Source organism: Nyctibius grandis, chromosome 5 (assembly GCF_013368605.1).
Source record: "Nyctibius grandis isolate bNycGra1 chromosome 5, bNycGra1.pri, whole genome shotgun sequence".
Taxonomy (NCBI): domain Eukaryota; kingdom Metazoa; phylum Chordata; class Aves; order Nyctibiiformes; family Nyctibiidae; genus Nyctibius; species Nyctibius grandis.
The window spans coordinates 54,322,197-54,341,052 of NC_090662.1; the positions used below are offsets into that span (position 1 = coordinate 54,322,197).

General features: G+C 36.0%; 1 protein-coding gene across 7 annotated transcripts in view; it reads right to left on the bottom strand.

Moving 5' to 3' along the window:
• NR2C1 (nuclear receptor subfamily 2 group C member 1) overlaps positions 1 to 18,856 on the bottom strand; it is a 54,422-nt gene that overhangs the window by 23,154 nt on the left and 12,412 nt on the right. For 2 of the 7 annotated variants that reach the window (XR_011048192.1, XM_068400750.1), the window contains exons 1-4: positions 14,554 to 14,741; positions 10,044 to 10,151; positions 4,678 to 4,908; positions 1,196 to 1,277 (exon numbers count right to left, since the gene is read on the bottom strand). Coding sequence is in view for 6 of the 7 variants with exons in the window: in XM_068400750.1 (XP_068256851.1) it covers positions 1,196 to 1,277; positions 4,678 to 4,908; positions 10,044 to 10,151; positions 14,554 to 14,625 (493 nt within the window). In the remaining variant the exon portion in view is untranslated. Of the gene's footprint in view, positions 1 to 1,195; positions 1,278 to 4,677; positions 4,909 to 10,043; positions 10,152 to 11,161; positions 11,229 to 14,553; positions 14,742 to 14,789; positions 14,866 to 18,856 lie in introns of those variants that run through there. The other 5 variants (XM_068400751.1, XM_068400753.1, XM_068400752.1 and 2 more) reach the window with 5 other exon arrangements.

Genomic DNA, 18,856 nt, shown 5'->3' on the forward strand with positions numbered 1-18,856 from the left:
TTCTCATGATGATATTCTAACATTAACTACTTCTTCCCCCGGCCTCCCATTTTTGTACACTTTATTTCTATTGCTTCCCAAAAGGAGCATTTAACTGCAGCTGTCACATTTTGATATTACTGGAGGTCCATCACACAGACTTCACTGACAAACCATAAGAATTTTCTGATGGAGCAAACATTTCCCTAAGTAGTCTAATTTTAGCTAGCTAAGAGCAAAGTTAAATGTCTCATCTCCCTTACACCCCGTTATCTTTGCTAACAAAGTGCAAAGAAAAAGGAGCTTTCAGCTAAACCATATTGAGGAACAGTCCTTGTGATTCTCTCTTTCTCTCTCTCTCTAAAATTAAAACACAAGACACTCTCAGTAATTCCACCTCCGACAGATCTGGAACACCTGATGGCAGGTGCACATGCAAAGGGAATGTGGGAGACACGAGTTCTCCAGCACACTGCTCCCACTATAATTCTTTCCACTATAATTCTTTTCTTAATATCATTACACAAAACGTAGTGCATGAAACATTTTTCTTTTCTTACCTTAGCACTCTGCTTCGGTGGTAATATATGAATATACCATTCTTAAGCTTATTCTTTACTGGAATTATAATGCATTTTTACGATTTTAATAATGGTTCTTCAAATAACTAACTGTCCCGCATAAATCTCACGTTAGCACTATTTTTGTATACTTGTAAGTCTTCCTTACCTACTGTTTTCATATTTAAAATAATGAGCAGGTTTCTCATATATTTTAAGAGAACCTGTCAATAACAAAGTTCACTGCATGACATTATTTTAAGGAAGAAAAAACTCTCAACATTGTCACTTAAGTAATTTTATCAGTCAAATTTTTGTAATAGAAAATAAAATGTATCAGCCTAAGAGAAAATGGCAAAAATTATCTGGTAGAAAACACTGATCTATTCTATTCTATTCTATTCTATTCTATTCTATTCTGTTCTGTTCTGTTCCGTTCCATTCCATTCCTGATGTAAATCAACAATAAATCAGTCCCACCCATAGATACAAGAGTAACATATCGTGTAATTCTCCACTGAAAGAGTAGTTTCTGTTTGTGCATATATATATATAGATGCATATGCATGCAAACTGTTATATAGCTTCAGAAGAATTTTAAACTGCTTTTATAAAATTGCACTACCTTAAAAAAAAAAGAAGAAAAAAGTAAATACCTGATGCCTTGTCTCCGCACACAACACACAGATCAAACACTTTATTTAGGCTCTGTTCATTGGGAGAGTTGTCTGTTAAAATCTGGAAAAAAGTGTGAAAAAATTTCATTCTTCTTTTTCTTACCATCAAGAAAGATTAAAATAAATCTCATGCTTGTGGTTCTTCTCTAAGATAGCGGACCAAATCTACAAAGTATGAGGTTTTCTTGACTACATTTTACAGTCTTCACAGACACAAAGGAGCTACCTGCCATGCCATTGTGCTCCTTTTCAGGATGGAACAAAAGTTCTACTTTTAATACTTCTGAAAAGATTTCAAGATTTCGTTTATTTAAATACTACCTCTGCAGAATGTACTGACATGCTGAAAAACATCTAGCATCTGCATACTCTTATATTACCTTTTGTTCAATTTTGTATTTGTATTCTAATTATTTGTTCATAGTACAAAAGAAACTGAAGCATTAAACAGATGGAACAAAAAAAAATCCCTTCTAAAGGCTACTATAGCTACAGTCAGATTCACTAACTCCTGTATTTATAATACACAGAAATGGTGGGCCAATAGAAAATGTACTCTGGACACTGCCATTAAGTATCAAGTGGTATATAGTTTGGCTTTCAATAACAGTTTGATGTCATTACATTATTCTTGTCTCATTCATTTATATCTCTGGTACCTGTGAAGATACATTAAGCACATAATATTAGAGCCCCAGCACTATAAAGTAGGCACTATAGCCTTTCATTTGATCTTTAAAAACTCCATCCCACTGCGACATAAACAAAGCCCAGCAAAAATTCAACTTAAAAAAGGAACACACATATCACGTGTTAACAACCAAACACCATCCTGACAATTATGTAAAGCAGAAAACAACAGATTATTCTTCCCATTAAAAACAGATTATAGTTTAGAAGTTTTAAGAGTTTCTAACTTCTACTGTGTCTTAATGGCAAGACTCTCTCATTCTTGCTTTGCATATTCAAAACAGGACCTCTAATAAAAGAAAGATAACTTACCAAAAGAGAAAGTAACCTATCTTCTACAGAGAAAATTAAGAAATCATTTTTTTTGAAAGTATGGAAGATAGTATAGACGATACATATGGAAATGTTTAACAAGCATACTTCTTTCTAGTTAGCCTTTGTTAACAATACTGTCTCAGAGCGTCACCTATTAAGATTTTAATATAACGTCTTTTTAAGAAAAATAATATTGATGAGTTAGAAGAATATTAACCTTTCATTTCTTCCTAATTTCCATTATTAACATTATTTATTTTCATGATATTATATAAAATATATATAAACAAATTCTAAGTCCTTCCGTAAATGAAACCTGCACTGAAATGGAAAGTTCCACCTAAGGAAGGACTACAGAATTTTGCCCATGAGGAGATAAAAATCCCAGACTCAGAGAACTCATCAGCTGACCTTGAACATGAAGAATAAAAATTGATTATTAAGATGAAGAAGAATCACTGAAGGTGAAACAGATGATGGAAAAAAGGCCTTGCCAAATGAGTCAATGTAAAGATAAGATGCAATAAAGGAGAGGTTTTTTTCAGAGGAAATGAACGGTCATTTCAAGAGAAGGCTACAGAACAACAACAAAAAAAGGCAAAATTGCAGATGAAAAGATCATTTAGGGGAGAAAATATGAAAGATCCCAAAGAGGATGCAGTTGAACAACAAATGAATGGTGCTCTGTATTTCACCAACTTTAAGTGGGGAAAAAAAATCTCTACACACACATATTAGCTGACAACAGAAAAATCTAACTAAAGTGACAGAATACTCTGTTGCCTCTCAAACTAACCTATTTTGCCCAAACTGCACAACTACAACTGGAGCTTTTAATTTTTTGTCCAGACTTTCTCTATACCTGAGTTTTGCTCTTTAAACCACTGTGGCACACCTCTCATCTGGTTTATACTTTTGTTGACATTTACTCAGAATACAAAATCTAAGATACCACTGAACATGCTTAAATGCCTCTCAATAGGATTGACTTTTGTTACTGTTCCCCTGTTCACAGCAATCAAATTATTTGGAGCAAGGACCTTAGATGTCCATTTGCAAAGATTTGTGAGTTTCAAAAAAATATGTAATATATAATACAGAGATATATTTCAAGCTTGCACAACATGTGGGTAGTGAATCAGAGTAGTGGACTGGCTCCCAGAAGAGCACAAAGTAAAAAGATCAGGGGTCTTCAGATGAAAAGAGATTACTTGAAAGAGGATATAATAGTGATCTATAAAAACAATAGAATCCTTTATAGATGTTTCTTATAGTGCAAGAGACACCTAGTTAAATAGTTCTCTCAGAAGATCAAATCAACTAAAGAATTCTTTGCACAACATACAATTATACTATAGAATATGAAATAGACCAAAGCATATATGGTCTATATAAATAACAAAAAAGGCTGTTAAACTTTAGTGGCAGCAGTCAAATATGATGGTCTCATTGCTACCTCCAAATCAAGAGGTTGCTCTAAATCATCAACTAGTGGCAATGGAAGGATATGCTCAGAAGGATCATTATTTATTTGTCCAGTTTTTAGTATTTTTCCTTAAGCAACTGTTTCTGGCCATCATTAAGTGTAAGATACTGGACTAAATGGACTGTAGCTATCCTAATGTTGCCTGGCCTACCACACTGATGTATTTTAACAGCAGCATAAACGTGCATGGGTAAATAACATGCAATATCTACGGTTTAGCTGGAGTGCAGTAATCTCCTACTTCATGCTGAAGGAGCTCATATCTCCCAGGTCTTCTGTGCATTTTCTTCACGCTGTTCACATCAGTGCCATCCCATCCTTGCCACATGAGGATATGGGGCAGAGAGCTTGGAAGCTGGAGGGTGAGGACTAAGGAAGTGGCACATACGATACACATGGGAGTATGGTGCACTGAGGACAAGTTTAGGGAGTTACAACTCTGACTAGTTACAATCTCACATTGGTAAACCCAAAAACTTCAGTGTTATTTCCTCCCCCCCCGCACTGAGTAATGTACTTCCCTACTAAATAGTCTCTCAGAGAAACTACCTTGGAGTACAATTCACACAGCTGAACAGTAGTTACAACAGTGTACGAAAAGAAAAACAAGCAGAAGGAAATGTTAGGTGATAAAGACAAGGGAGAAAGAGTATGTTTTCAACAATATATGAAAACAGATGGAGAGTCAATGAAGCAGAAATAAAGAAGGACTGGAAATGACAATAAAAATAACAGTATTCTTTCTAATCTCATGAGCCAGGGTGTAAATTTTAAAAGCAATAAATTTACAAAAAAAAAAGAAGTTTTCTTCATAATTTCTAAGTATCCATACTGAATCCTAATGCAAGGAAAAGTATACCGTTAAAAAAAAAAACTCAAAAAAGGAGAACCCAGACAGACATATTTGGAAATAAAACATCTCTTCTTATCCCATTTGAACCAAAATTATGAAATAAAGTGGATTATCTACCTGGATGTGTTGTGCAGATATATCAGGGGATGCAAAAAACAGTTGGTTGACACCTGCAGCATCTGGAGTTGCTAGGATAACTTTTCCTGGAGTGGAATCTTGTCTGGCAAGGATCACCTTGCTTGGGGTAGAGCCATCATGATTTGTTAAGATGAACTGCTTGCCTGCTGAGCTCTGATCAAGTGCTGTAACAATCTGAATCTTCTGGCCCGTCTGCTGATCTGTGACAATCTAATAATACATTTATCTCAAATTGTTATGGTAATTTAAGTTCACCTTTGGGGCCCAAACTGGGCACTTGAAGAAAACGGGAATTTTGCCTTTGACATTTGTGAAGCAGGATAGTCTCCCCCTCTGTTACACAAGAGTGAAGTAAACTCAGGCAAAACCTTGGATTGTCACTGTATTTGGAACACACTTCAATCACGGGTGTTTGAAATCAAAACCTGAATTCATACTCAAGTTTTACAACTGGCCCATGCTTTTACAACACTACCGAAACCCTTGACAACTCTAGCACCCAGAATTCCAGGTACGTCTGTAGCTCAGTCCTAGGACCTGCCAGGTTATGAAAAATCTTAACTCTTGAACTCACTGCATACCACGTGAAGTGCTTAGCACCTCCCAGATTTGACTGCTCAGCAAGAAGCTTCCTAAAACCACAAACGTAGACTTCCAATGAAAAAAGTAAGCATCAAACAGCAAGAAAAGCAATAATCTTGTTGCACCTGTATATACATTTTAGGCTTCTTTTGGGGGGGCTTTTTTTTACATATATATTCCTAAATAAGTAAAACAGAATATCTCTCTCCCTGCCATTTTTTCTTTTTTTTTTTTAAGGAAAAACATATTTTCATGTTTCATTTCATAATCAACAGACCTACAGACAGTTTCTTCCATTTTATCCCCATTTTCAACCACAAATACAGCAGAAATTTATTAAACTCCATTTTTTGCCAACTTTGTCAGGAGATTATAATCCTCAGAAAATAATCAAGATTCTATATATCTTCCACTATAAATCTCACTTTCAGTCACTTCCTGCCTTTCTCCATCAAAACCCCTATACGGAAAACTGCCTGGTTTATTCTGAAGACTAAGGAGAATTATCCTACAAAGACTGTTTCCTGCAAACTATTTTTGAATTACAGATCAATAAAATAGCGCAAATGAAATTTTTTTTTACCTATAACCAAACATTTATGTCCATCTATCCATCCCTAACATTTATATGGTCCTTATCACTGACAAAATTATTTATTTCATGATCTAACGCTTACCATAATTAGTTCCATGTAATTAGGGCAGCAATATTAATTATATTTTCTAGGTCGAGACTGGCCACAAAGAAACTGAATGAGGCCTAATTTCACACAAGTCTTTATCAACGTTGCTATTGCACCTTCACAACTAGCTTGTTACTTTCTCTAAATGGTCAATATATTTAAGTTAGTTTCAAAAACCTGTATATAGCTAATGTTTTAAAAAGATAAGCAGTGAGAGATATAAATTATTGAGTACCTAATTCCAGCAGATATAAATCAACATGCCACTTTCAAATATTCAGAAATTATGAGTTTCAAAATACACAAGCGGAACGTGTTTCCTTCTGGTGGCCTTTTGCTATTAACATTTTTATAGATCAAATTTCAATTTTTTTCTCTGCAAAACACAATTAAAAGTTTATTTGAGATAGAAGTCCAGCTAGGATGACAAAATTCCAGACGCTAAAGATAGATACAAGAAAAGAATGTAAATTATCATGAGATTTGTGGGGTGGGGTGGGAAGACAATGTAAAAACCCCACAATAGATTCAGACTAGATATAAGGAAGAAATTTTTTACAATGAGGGTGGTGAAACACTGAACAGGTTGCCCAGAGAGGTGGTAGATGTCCCATCCCTGGAAACATTCAAGTTCAGGTTGGATGGGACTTTGAGCAACCTGATCTAGTTGAAGGTGTCCCTGCTCATTGCAGGGGGTTGGACTAGATGACCTTTAAAGGTCCCTTCCAACTCAAACTATTCTATGATTCTATAATAGTTATTCACATGATCAATACAGGGATTTCCATTCACTCTTCTCAGGTATCTGCATGTTCGGGACCAGCAGTGCCTTATTTCTGCTTTCTGTTCTGTTATGTTGGCTCTATACTCTTTAGAAGGAAAACTTCCTTCTCCTTTTAATTCCCTTCTTTGCTTAACTTTCTCTTTCTATTCCATTTTCCTTCATTTTACAATCTTTATTTCTCCTGTGTAATTTCTGGCTATTTTCAAAGTAGCTGGTGTTCCCTTCCCCTTCTCTCCAAACACCTCTACTTTATTGGGATTAGGAGAAATACAATACCTCTTATCTGCAACAGGGTGCATACATGTACAAAAGCTAAACGCAGTACTGTGCTGTTTCTTGAATTTCCAGACCTGCTCTTTAAAAGACACTCTTATCTAAAAATCTGTCTCACTATCAAAACTTAAAAGTGCAACAGTATGTATATCAAAAAAGGCATATACTTTATCTAGGTAGGTTTATACAAAGTATAGCATAAAACTAACTCGAAATACAGAATATCCCAACCAGTAAAGATACAAATTTGAACTAAAGTTGAAATTATTTTTTGGATATATATGCTAAATTATCTGCTTTCATATTATAGTTCAGCTTTGCATTTTTAAAAGGTATATACTTGTAGAAAAATATAGCAGGACAGTAGGCAGAAGAACCATTGCTACTTCACAATTCACTTCACCTCCTATTTAACAAATAGTGTCCCAATTCTTCAGTTGGCTTCCTGCAGTTCTAGAGGGATGCCCATGTAGTTTTCATTGCATGGTATAGTAGGTATAGTGTTATGTTAATACTCGTGCAAAGCTATTCAATCGGCACAAATGGTTTCTGCAGCTGTCAAGCATTTGAGAGGGGCATAAGAGAAAGTAGTTTAAACAACTAAGCAGAGTCTGTCTGCATCTGTCCTCTTATGGCCATATACCTGCAAAAACTTCACTTAAATCGCAATGGGACTCTCAAAGTGGAGCAGTCCACCAAAATATACCTTGCAGTACCTAAACGTTGAGATAAGAGAAAAAAATAATCAGAGGGAAAAAGAAAACCACTTGTCTTCTCAAGGGAATCCATCAGGGCTCGCTGACAATGCATTATGTTTCTTAATAATCTGAAACTCAACGTCGCTAAAGGGATCATGTTATAAAACAGGAATATATTAATTCAGGATTGTCTGCTTAAAAAATGCACTTCCCCCCACGTATTTCATTGAAGCAACCTGATGATAATGGAGAATACTATTTTCCTTTATTGCTTCTAAGCCTTGTCCATTATCAAGTTTTGACTTCCATTTGAACATCATTTCAATAAATTAAATACCTCAATAATTCTGTGTTCCTATTTTAGGAAAAAAAAAAGTGTCTAAACACAGAAGACTAAACCATCTGTTTATAAGAGAGACAGTTTTGAACTGAAACATCTGTTTAATAACAAATGTGACATTCAACTTTTATCCTAGAGAAACAAAATGTTAACATTCCCTAAAAAGGGTGACTAATGAAACATGTTTTAAAGAACATTTGACTGAACATTTCGTATGTCAAGATTTCAGATAATTATTTATGTGCGTTTAACAATAATAAAAGAAGGAAAAAATATTGCTTGAAAATATAAACTCAGAATGAATCAATTTAACATTTATTTTGAACATTTCACTGAGATGCATTTGTTCCTACAAACTATTTCACTCTTCACATAAATTCTGCTTTGAGGAAAGATTTCATTACTAAGTTCTATCTCATATCTAACTTACTGTTATTTATATTGGTGGCATGATTGTAGATGCCAGTTGCAGGAAGGATGCCATTCAACTGAGCGTTGTTCCACACATATCAAGAGACAACCACTGCCCCAAAGTGCTTACCATCCATTCTGAAGCAAGAATCAAGGAGCGTGGTGAAAAAAGACAAGGGACAAGGTAGCTGGGTTACAAACAAGCGATCTTCCAGCTACAAGATGATAAAAACTATATAAAGGGCCCTGTCCCTAGAAATACAGTTCTTTTATGTTCATCATATTTGCAGTAATTACAATGCCTAACCAAAAGTAGTTCTCCTCCCGCAAAAAAGGTGACACATATGGGATAGAAGTCTGCCACTGGCTTTGAACCACAGAACTGTCCTGCTGTTCAACAATAATGGCTCATGGGTTTATATGTTGTCGTCCCACATTGACCCTGATGCTGAAATTACATTAAATGGCTTCACACTACAGGGACATTATAGCATATAGGTATTGACAATGAAAACAGAGGATAAAGAGATGGTGGTTAATTGATTAACATAAATCAGTCAATAAAAGGTACAGCTGTACACAAAGCATAGAAAAGGAGTGGAGGTAGCTGAAAGAATAAAGATCTACTGGATAGGTAAGACTGGTACCATAACTAGAACACAGGTAGGGGGTGATAAAACAAAACAAAAGATCATGTATGCGGGGCAGTTGTGAAGTCCTGGAAGGTTGAAAGCTTGAATGCAATGCACCAAAACAGGAAAAAAAAGTGGAAAATATTGAAGAGTGAAGCCAGCAAACACAGCCAAGATTATACTAGCAGCTGGCTCGCTTAAATGAGAGTAGTTTTGTATGCAACAACACATATCTAAGAATATTTTAAAAATATATTCTGCAGTCGATATTTTTCTCTAGGATGAAATTTAAAAATAAAACATTTGCAAGGACTTGCACTGACTTTTAAGGGATAAAATATAAAATTTCATTCCCCAAATCCTCCTAATCTCCATATACGCATTATCTATGTTGATTTAACTACCCACATTGCCAAAAAGTTCCTACTCTTACTTGAATTGGAGCTTATTACCTGGCCAGGCTATGAATTAGCATACTGGGACAAATAACATTGGTTGGGACAACCAAAAAACCAGTATCCTTCTCAGACATTAGGTTGCCTTACACCTTTTCATGACTTGTATCAATGATACAATGCAGTATTTCCCTCCCTCCCTGCTCGAAAATGTAGAAATGTTCCAACAACTCAGTTAAATTACCAAATCTAAAAATTATTCAGCTTTTAAAGAGCAATATCATTACAATATTGGGTAAAGTCTTTTTCTGTTCAGTGGTTATATTGTTTTGTAAATCATAAAATTCTTAGGAGGAAAAAAAAAGAAAAAAAAAAAGTAAGCATTGGAATGTTTTATTCCTGTTTATACAGAAATGGTCTCTGCCACCCAGGGCTGAGTATCTACACTGAAGCAAACAATATGACACAAATGAAAAAGAAGCATATGTGAAAAAGGGCAGAAACAATAGTTCATGTCTGCTTTAAAAATATATCAGATGAAGCATACCTGTATACGTTGTGGTAAAGAGAGGCCTGAATCTGCAGGGACAATCTGTATTCGTTGTGCTGTCCCATCCATTAGCGTTTGTGAAACAGCTCCCTGGGAACGGGTAATCTAGAAAAAAAGATACAAATGTAATGGATTGACAATGGATATCCTTAAGGATGGATACACTACCTTAATGGACGAAACCTTAAGGTTTCATCAACTTCTCATTTCTGTTCACAAAGCAATGGAAAAGTCCAACACTCTTTGTGTAAGGAATGCAAATGCTTGTAATCTAATTTAATAGCTTAGTTTTCCTAGTTAGAAAATTCTGTTTGTTTCACTGTTTCAAACCCATTTTAAAATACCTTCCAATTTGAAATTTAGAAACACAATAAGTAAAACAATTCATTGTTAACAAGTTCATGTAAGTCAACCAGACTGAATGTTTATTACTGTTGATGTTCAAGAGACACATACTAAACACAATACCTTTCATCATAGCTGTGCTACATTTACACTGAAATATTTTTACCTTAGTGGCTTACTTAAAGTGACAAAAGAATTTTTGGTGTGGAAACACAGCGATAGGCCTTTTCTGTCCTGTTTCTGTTCTGTGAAGGCAGCAAAACCAGAACAACAGAATTCTATATTGCAGAACTATCAAGAAATTTAGAGGAAATTAATGAAATGCATGCAGTTGGCAAGCAGTGTATCTTAGAACATTTTAAATCTCTGTGTGAAGGCTCTCAGACACAATTTGTGGAAGTGCTTTAACAATTATCAGTATTTTAAAAATTCTTCATGTGCTATAGCCAAAGGTATATGGGGGAGAGTATTATTAAATTATTTGTAAATAAAAATTAAGAAGTACAGCTGCTATTTACAGAGGCTTGAACAGAAAGGCCAGACTTTTTGTAGTACAAAGGAAGTTTGTCTTCATGAAGTTTACAGACACCTTCAAACTGAAATTTTTGTCTTGAATTCCTGAGTAACTCCCTGAACTTTTTGGAGTTCAAAAACTCTGGAACACTCTGCAATTCTGTATTAATAATAATTCTCAGTATTTACATCATTACAAAAATGCTCCTCTTCAACTGCTGTCCTCTCCCCCTTCCCTTAATAAAGAGAACATTTACCTATATCTGCAGTAAAGGTACTGTTTCGTAACAGGTTGAGAGTTTTTTCATTCCTCCTGGATCAGCTTCCTGATTTTGCAACCACACCACCATGTAAATGCTAGTACCAGCAGAAGAAAGGAGGCAAGAGCACGCAGCTGGAGGTGAGTATGAGAAGGGGAAGGAGAGATGGGTAAGACTTCCCCTTACAACAGAAATACAAGCTCCCATCAGCTTAAGCTGATTTTGAAATTTTACCCGAAAACGCATTCCTTTCAGTACCAGCCTCAGCTCTTACAACCTACTTGCTCCTATTCCTTCAGCTCGGTAGGTAAAATTGGTTGGTTAGTCATTCAGTGATCTGGAATAGGACACTGATGCAGGTTAAAAAGCAGCCCAGCACACAGACAAACAAAGGCTATTCTTAGCACAGATCAAACCTTCCACCCAGATCTCAGCAACGCTCAGAAGCAGATGAATCAGAGCAAACTAGAGTGAGATTAAGCTGCTGAGGGGATCACTTAAACAGCCAGTAGCATCAAAAGAAATGCCTGTCAAACTACTGCCCAAGCTATTTTTCAAACACTGCTTTCTAAACATACCCGATTTTTCATGAGCATGAATACTTTCCATATTCAAACAATTCATCCACTTCTTTGCTTAAGTAAAGGACAAAGAGTTCATTATACAGCAACATTTAGAGTTTGAAAGAGAGAGTTTCAAGCACTAAAACTCTGCATCAGTCTTTCAAATGACATGTACACGTGGTGATTCACAAGCAATCGGAGTTTTATGGGAATTTATCTTTGCTTTACAAAATAAGCTACATATTCCAGGACTGGTTTATGCTTGCTCTCTTAAAATGTCGTGATCTACATGTTGTATAAGGTAAAACTGCTCTTCAACCCCACAAAATGTCAGCTTGACAGTTTTACTTCTATACAGAATACAGTTTTTTTATTGCAGTTACAAAAATCACTGCAGTATTTGTTAAAAATCGTATTTTGCATGTGTATGACAGACTCTGTTTCAACAAATACATAGCTTTCCTCTGCTACTGTTACCTGGCAGGACTGTGGAAACAAACCACCGTATACTTAGTGTACCCAACCACAGATCAAAGAAAGAAGATTGCTGCAGGCTCTTGACAGACAGCTTCGCTACATGAATCAAGGAAAGTGATCTTGATGTAGAAATACGAATTATCTCACACTCAGCAAAAGATAATTAGCAGTTGGCAGAATCTGAGAAAAGATAAACATTGTGCAATCCTCCTTATAGGCAAGGCTATGTTTTTTTTTAAATTAAGTTTTGCTTTTATGCAAAAAATCCCTAAATTAACAAAACCACATTTGTGAACATCATAATAAAATAATTTGTAATAACTCTGTGTTTTAAAATGCCTCATGAACAAGAATTAATATTATAAAGAAATCAAAATCTATGTCATGGAACACTTCTGACCATTATTTTAATGAGACAAAGGAGCACTTTTCATTCTCAGCAGAACTGGAACACCTGTCTTTTTCCTTTCATGTTCTATTCATGTAAATTTTTCCCATAAATTCAATTAAAACTGTTTCAACATTCAAGAGAATTACAAATGCTAGCAAAAATACTGCTGAAGTTCCATACACCTTAAACTATGGTTTTCAATGCTTACATCAAATAAGATCACCACTAAGGAATTGCAGCTGGTAGGTCACAGGCAGGTAGGAATGTAAGATATTACATGGAAGCCCGCGTAAGACCACTTTCCTTGCTGATTCCACCTTTCAGGCAGTGCACTCATGCATGGCATGCACCTCTGACAGTAATTTTGGGTTATGACATCCCACCTTGCACTGCCCTGGGTGATGCTTTTCAGTCCTTCTAACCATGTGCCAGGTTGGGCTGCACCTTGTAGCAGATAAGGGAGCTGACCCCAACTGGGAGGGAGAAGACCTTCCTCTACTATCCCGTAATTTTTTTCCAGTTTTGTCCACCACACAATGACAGAGAGAGTTTACATGAGCAAGACTAGCATAGCGTGAGAGTAACTGGCTAAGTAAGGACTGGGGAATGCTTAAGCCACACTGCTGCCAAATAAGATGTGACAGTCTCAGGCACGGTAAAACCTTGCTAAAGGACAAATCCTAATCTACACGGCTGGCAGAATGATATTAATGAAAACTGTAAGGCTGCAGTTTCACCCTGAACAGAAACAGCCAACAGCTCTCTGCAGTGTTGCACCTCCACTCCCTCCGTCTCCTCCCCTGCCTTCTTTTGGCTACCAGCCATCACCTTTACGCTGCCTCTGGTAGTCACTAGAGCCTTCTCAGACCCTATTCAACGCACTAACCCAGCAGAAAACCTTCCACTTGTTTTGGCTGGGTTAGCTTGCTGCTAGTGTGGAAATGAAATACGGTAAGAAACAGAAAAAGGACCTTCCCTCTCCCATGGCACTGAGATACTAAGGTCAGCTCAGTTGTCTCATGGAATCACATTATGAAACTGAGAAACAACCCTCACAGAGGCTAAACGTCACCATCACACCATCCTCTTTTCCGAGTGGAACGTACACTTCAGCTAGCTTTGACTAGCCTGTTTCCTCCCCCACCAAAACAAATTAAACAGGAAATACAGCCCTATTTAGACCTCCACAAGGAATTACGTTACCGAAACAAAACTACACTAGACATGCCATTCTCACCTATAAAGAGTACAAGTGAGAGAAAGAAAACACCACACATCACATAAATCACTTCTGTCCTTTGAGACAGCCTTAGCAACACTCAGATGCTACAACAATAAAAGCTGTAAGAATTTATACAGAATAGAATTAACCATCCCACCCCCCCTCCAAACTTTGTATTTGAAATCAAGACTGAGAGGAACTAAAGTTACCTTGAAAAGGGAGTTTATGTCTAGACAAGAAACCAAGAGTGGATATTTCAAAGCTAAAAAATATTATTTATTTAAGATAAGATACTGCTTCTATTTAACTTAAAGCAGTGCTTATTTTAAATAGACTATACTATGATGAAACCTTCTACATAAGTATATATACTCTTATCCACACTCCAAAACTATCTGTGCATCTCCAGAAGCTCTCTGGCTGCAATACAGATTCTGCACACACGTTACAGAAAATGAAAACCAGAAGTGAGCAGAAACAAGAGTTCAGTCTTCCTTTTGACTTATACCAAACACCAACAAATATTTTACAGTGAAGAACATGGCAAATCTTTACTCATGAAAACAAAAATGACAACTGAAGCAATTGCTTAACTGAAAAGTAAAAGCTATGTACTGACAACTCTCTTGACTGTAAATTTTTTAACTAAAAGTAAGCAAAGCAATTCTACAAGCAGAGGGGTCTCTGAAGACCACTACAGGCTCAAAAAGCAGAACTGAACTTACTAGTCACTTACTGGAAACTCTGCTAGATTTTCCTTAGCTTCATTTCCGTGGGGCAAACTTTGGCACGAAAGACTTAGCAGCATAACTTTAAAACGGACACAGTAAGTTCTCCTAGTCTTCCATGCGAGAGTATCCGGAAGCTTTGGGTATACTAAAAATTATTTTCTCTTGTGGTTTTGGTTTTTACATGTTAGTCTGTGCATTTTATTAATCAATGTCTCTTACATAGGACTCAAAATTTATGTACCTCTCCCATTTGCTGTTCAATAATTTGATGGGCCAGTTCCTCTATGGTTGCCATGATCTTTAATCACCAGAATTTCCTGTCAAAGAAAGGAAAGAAGATGCTTAACATCTATAGCCTCAATAATAAAAATATCTTGGGGAAAATATAGTTCGCATAAGTAAAGCACGTTCATAGTTGTCTGAAGGTGACATCCCTGCAGAATTTAAAGTTTTATTATAACTATAAAAGTAATAATTTATTTTCTATTTGTAAACTTCTGTATCTTTTTACTCAAATAACTCACAGGGATTTCCTATTTTTCCCCCTCTGCTTTCCCAAAGAGCAACAATATAATAAACTCCCTGTGAGAACATGTGTATTACTGACCATGACATCAGCAGGGACATGATTAACATCTTAAAAACTGGAACAGAGCCAATTTTGTTAATGAAAATCAAGGGAGGGAAATCTAACTACTTCTGAACTCATACTGATTCTTTAGTATTAACAGGAGTGCTTGAAGGTCAATTTTGTAATTAATAGGAGGTACTACTTGGGAGGCCAAAAATATACAAAATATACTACTTGGGAGGCCAAAAAAAAAAGATGATGTTTGCCATCAGTGTTAGAGCGTAAGTCCAAATCTTAAGAAGAATTTTGTAGGATTTGACAGACACTACTACATTAATGCAGTATGAAGTATTCATATATATGCCTTGTTTGTTTGGGTACTGATTTACAAATATTCACTAGGCAGTACTTAAAAGGAACACACACAAATTATGAAGCACCATAAACACTGAATCTTCCTGACAAAAGCTGTATTAATAACACTGTAATATCTACTTCTTCTATGAACCAAGACAGTACTCTTACACTAAAGGATTCGTCCATATACTAAATTTGCTTTGTTTCAACTCTACAAGGTACTCAGGTTATACAGCCTCTTCACTGCAGGCAAAGTTACAAAGATGCTTAATGCCAACACAGGCTTTCCTGTAGGAACATAAGAATAAATGCTATCAGTATAAAGGATCTTTATACAGTATAAAAGATGTATTTATTTATTTATTTCACAAACAGGAATGGTGCCGTGTAACCATACAAAAAGTTAGAATGCTAATTAAAGTAGAAAAAAGCTGTATATATAGCTAGTTGGTTTTTACTCTTTAAAACTTTGCTAGAACTTCTAGGAACTATCTCCTACCCCAGTGTTTGCTACATTTTCCCAATCAACTATGCAAATAAAAATGTACCTCATTTTGAAGCTCATTCTGCTCTTATAATTGGAAAGAGAGATCTCTTTTGACTAGGGCAAGAACCGCAGGCCTTGGAAGTGTGCACAGCGGTGCACTATAAACCCTGATCAATGCGTGCAAGGGAAGACTACAGACCTATTTGGGCACTGTAGACCGTTCAATCACCCACCAGCATGCTGCATTGTTAGTTAAATTAAGACAAAAGATGACAGGCATACACACAAAACATATGAGACTGAAGCTTATGTTGAAAAGCATTTTCTCCTTAGATGATGTAATAAATGCCAGCACCCTTGCAGGAGCACTCTGTTAACCCACTTCTGCATGCAGTGAGCTGCAGCACAACCACTACTCAGAGAGCACCTTCAAGTCAGCCAACATACTCTATCAGATGTTTTCTTATTTTAAATAAAATACTTACTAGCAACAAAATATTGCACTGTTTACACACACAGTGCCAGAAATTAGTACTGTGTCATTAAAAAAAAAAAAAAGCTAAAAAGAAAAGCTTAACGTCTTAAAAGCAAATTAGAGAACTATTTAGTAAGACAGACACACTTTTGGGTAAGAGAGATGTACTTTTTGCAAAGAGTTATTTCAGAGGAAGATCTTACTGCTTCATGACAATTTGACGTATCAGAAATATTTTGCATATGATGATATTTAGCAAAAAATGAAGAGTAAACTAAGTAAAATGCTGAAATTCTAGTCTGATCTCAGAGCTGATCCCACTTTGAATGGGATTTTGGACCAGAGACCTTCTGATGTCCCTTCCCACCTGGAATATTGTACAACTCCAAAACGCACTATTTTCTTAGCTACAGGAACAACTAGAGTCGCTTGCTATCACAAAAAATCGGCAATATTTTGACAGAAGTTTGATTTGCAAAATCTTTTGACTGCCTCCATCATACAGGTCTTCTGTGCAGATATTTTCAAGGACACAATGAACCATTTTAAAGTTTCAGTTCACTGAGCATCTAAAGAGCTATACACAAGAGAGCTTATTTTGAGCAGTTTAAACCAATTTTATGGAGAATACACGTTCCCCTATGTCAGCCTTTTGAGACTGCTGTAACATCTTCCATTCTGCAATTACTGTCTCTAGCATTTTCTACATTATTTTCCCAAACTAACACAGACAAAAATAAAACTTTGCTGCTGGCTGTGAAGTCACAGATGTACCAGTGCTGGCAGCAGGGAGAGAGACTGGAAACTCAGGCCAAGAGATATATCAGGGCTAGCGCTTTTGGTGACAGAATTGTTTTGAATAAGGTAGTGATGAGTCTGCAACATTAAAAAGAAAAGACTTTTCTTCCTTGTTAAGACTGTGGACAAAGTACTTGTGGAGGCTTGGAAAAATCTGATCTTTCCATCTTTCATTTACTGAGTTTGTGGCAAAAATATTAATATATTGATTGTTAATTTAAAGTAATTGTATGACAGAGAACATTAAAGAGAATCTTTAATTATAATTTTGCAGTGCCGCAGGTATGATAGGTAAGAATTTTTTTTATTCTTCATGTCTGAATCAATTTCTGTAAAAGTTATTTTCCAGATTTTGCCTCCTGTGCAAGTATTTGCTCCTCCTATTCAGTATTTGACTGCAAGCTTTACTAGATGAACAATAAATTAAGCTTTTCCTTTCACTGGATTGTATTGTTCGTTTCCATGTGCTGCTGAGTTGATGCAACACAGCTACAGCAGTAATAATTAGTATTCAGTATTCTTTTTGGAACACGCTAATTCTGCAGGCCAAAACACTAGGAGTTTCAGAAAAGCATAAATTAAGTTAAAGTAGCCATTGGCTCTGTTGGTAAATCTGACTAAAACTGAGAAGGTCATAATCATACTTTGTTATGGGAGGGATTGTAGACTGGGCTTTTCTGATGGGAAAATGTATTTTCTAATTGCGAGAAACTTAACAGTCAAAGCTACTTTTAAAAATAATGCGAGGAAAGCAGTGCAGTTATAAAAGTTTCACACGCATGAGCTTATTTACAGCTAAACTTCATATTCTCTAGTAGAAATACTCTTCAGCACAGACTTTTCAACCTCTTAGTAGTTAGCCCTCCAGTTAACAGATATTGACCTTTTTAAGTCCCAACACAGAATTAAATGGTCTCTTATCTTTGAGATGTTGGACTTGGTGTTCTTTGAGCTTGGACTTTGTGTTCTTTGCCATACCAGCAAATCCTCACCAAGAGCATGGGGCGAATTTCTGCTGGTTACAGCAGCATTCTGTATTGGTGCTAGCAACCGTCTGTAACAAGATCTCCCTCATCACCAAGACAAATAGCTATGAGAGAGAGCAGGTATTTTTACATTATTAATTCAGTGTTATCAAATAGCACTAATAAAATATTGAAAATACTCAGCACTCTCAAATCCAGAATTGGCCACAGGCATCCTTTATTCCTGCTGTTAGGAGAAATATAACTATACTCTGTTTTACTCTTAAGAGCAGTAGAAGAGGTTCTCCAGAAGAGATTCCCTGTCTTGATAAGGTAGTATTTTTGCAGGAATTCTAAATTAGAGATGAGAAAAAAGTAGGAAGGAATTTGGAACAGAATAGAGTATTACTCAGTTACAACCTCCAAGATGTACTCAATTGTAGCAATACAGTCTAAATGCTCCCAACACAAACAAAATTAAAGAAAATCCAAAGGGCAGTAGTAAGCAAATCCTTTGACAAACTGTTTAGAATCAAACTGCTTTAAAGGTGATGACTGTTAAATAAAAACCCAATGAAATTACAATGGACTTTGAAAGCCTGACTACATTAACATTCCCTAAAAAAGTGATGCTCCTATCCTTTGCCAATCAGAA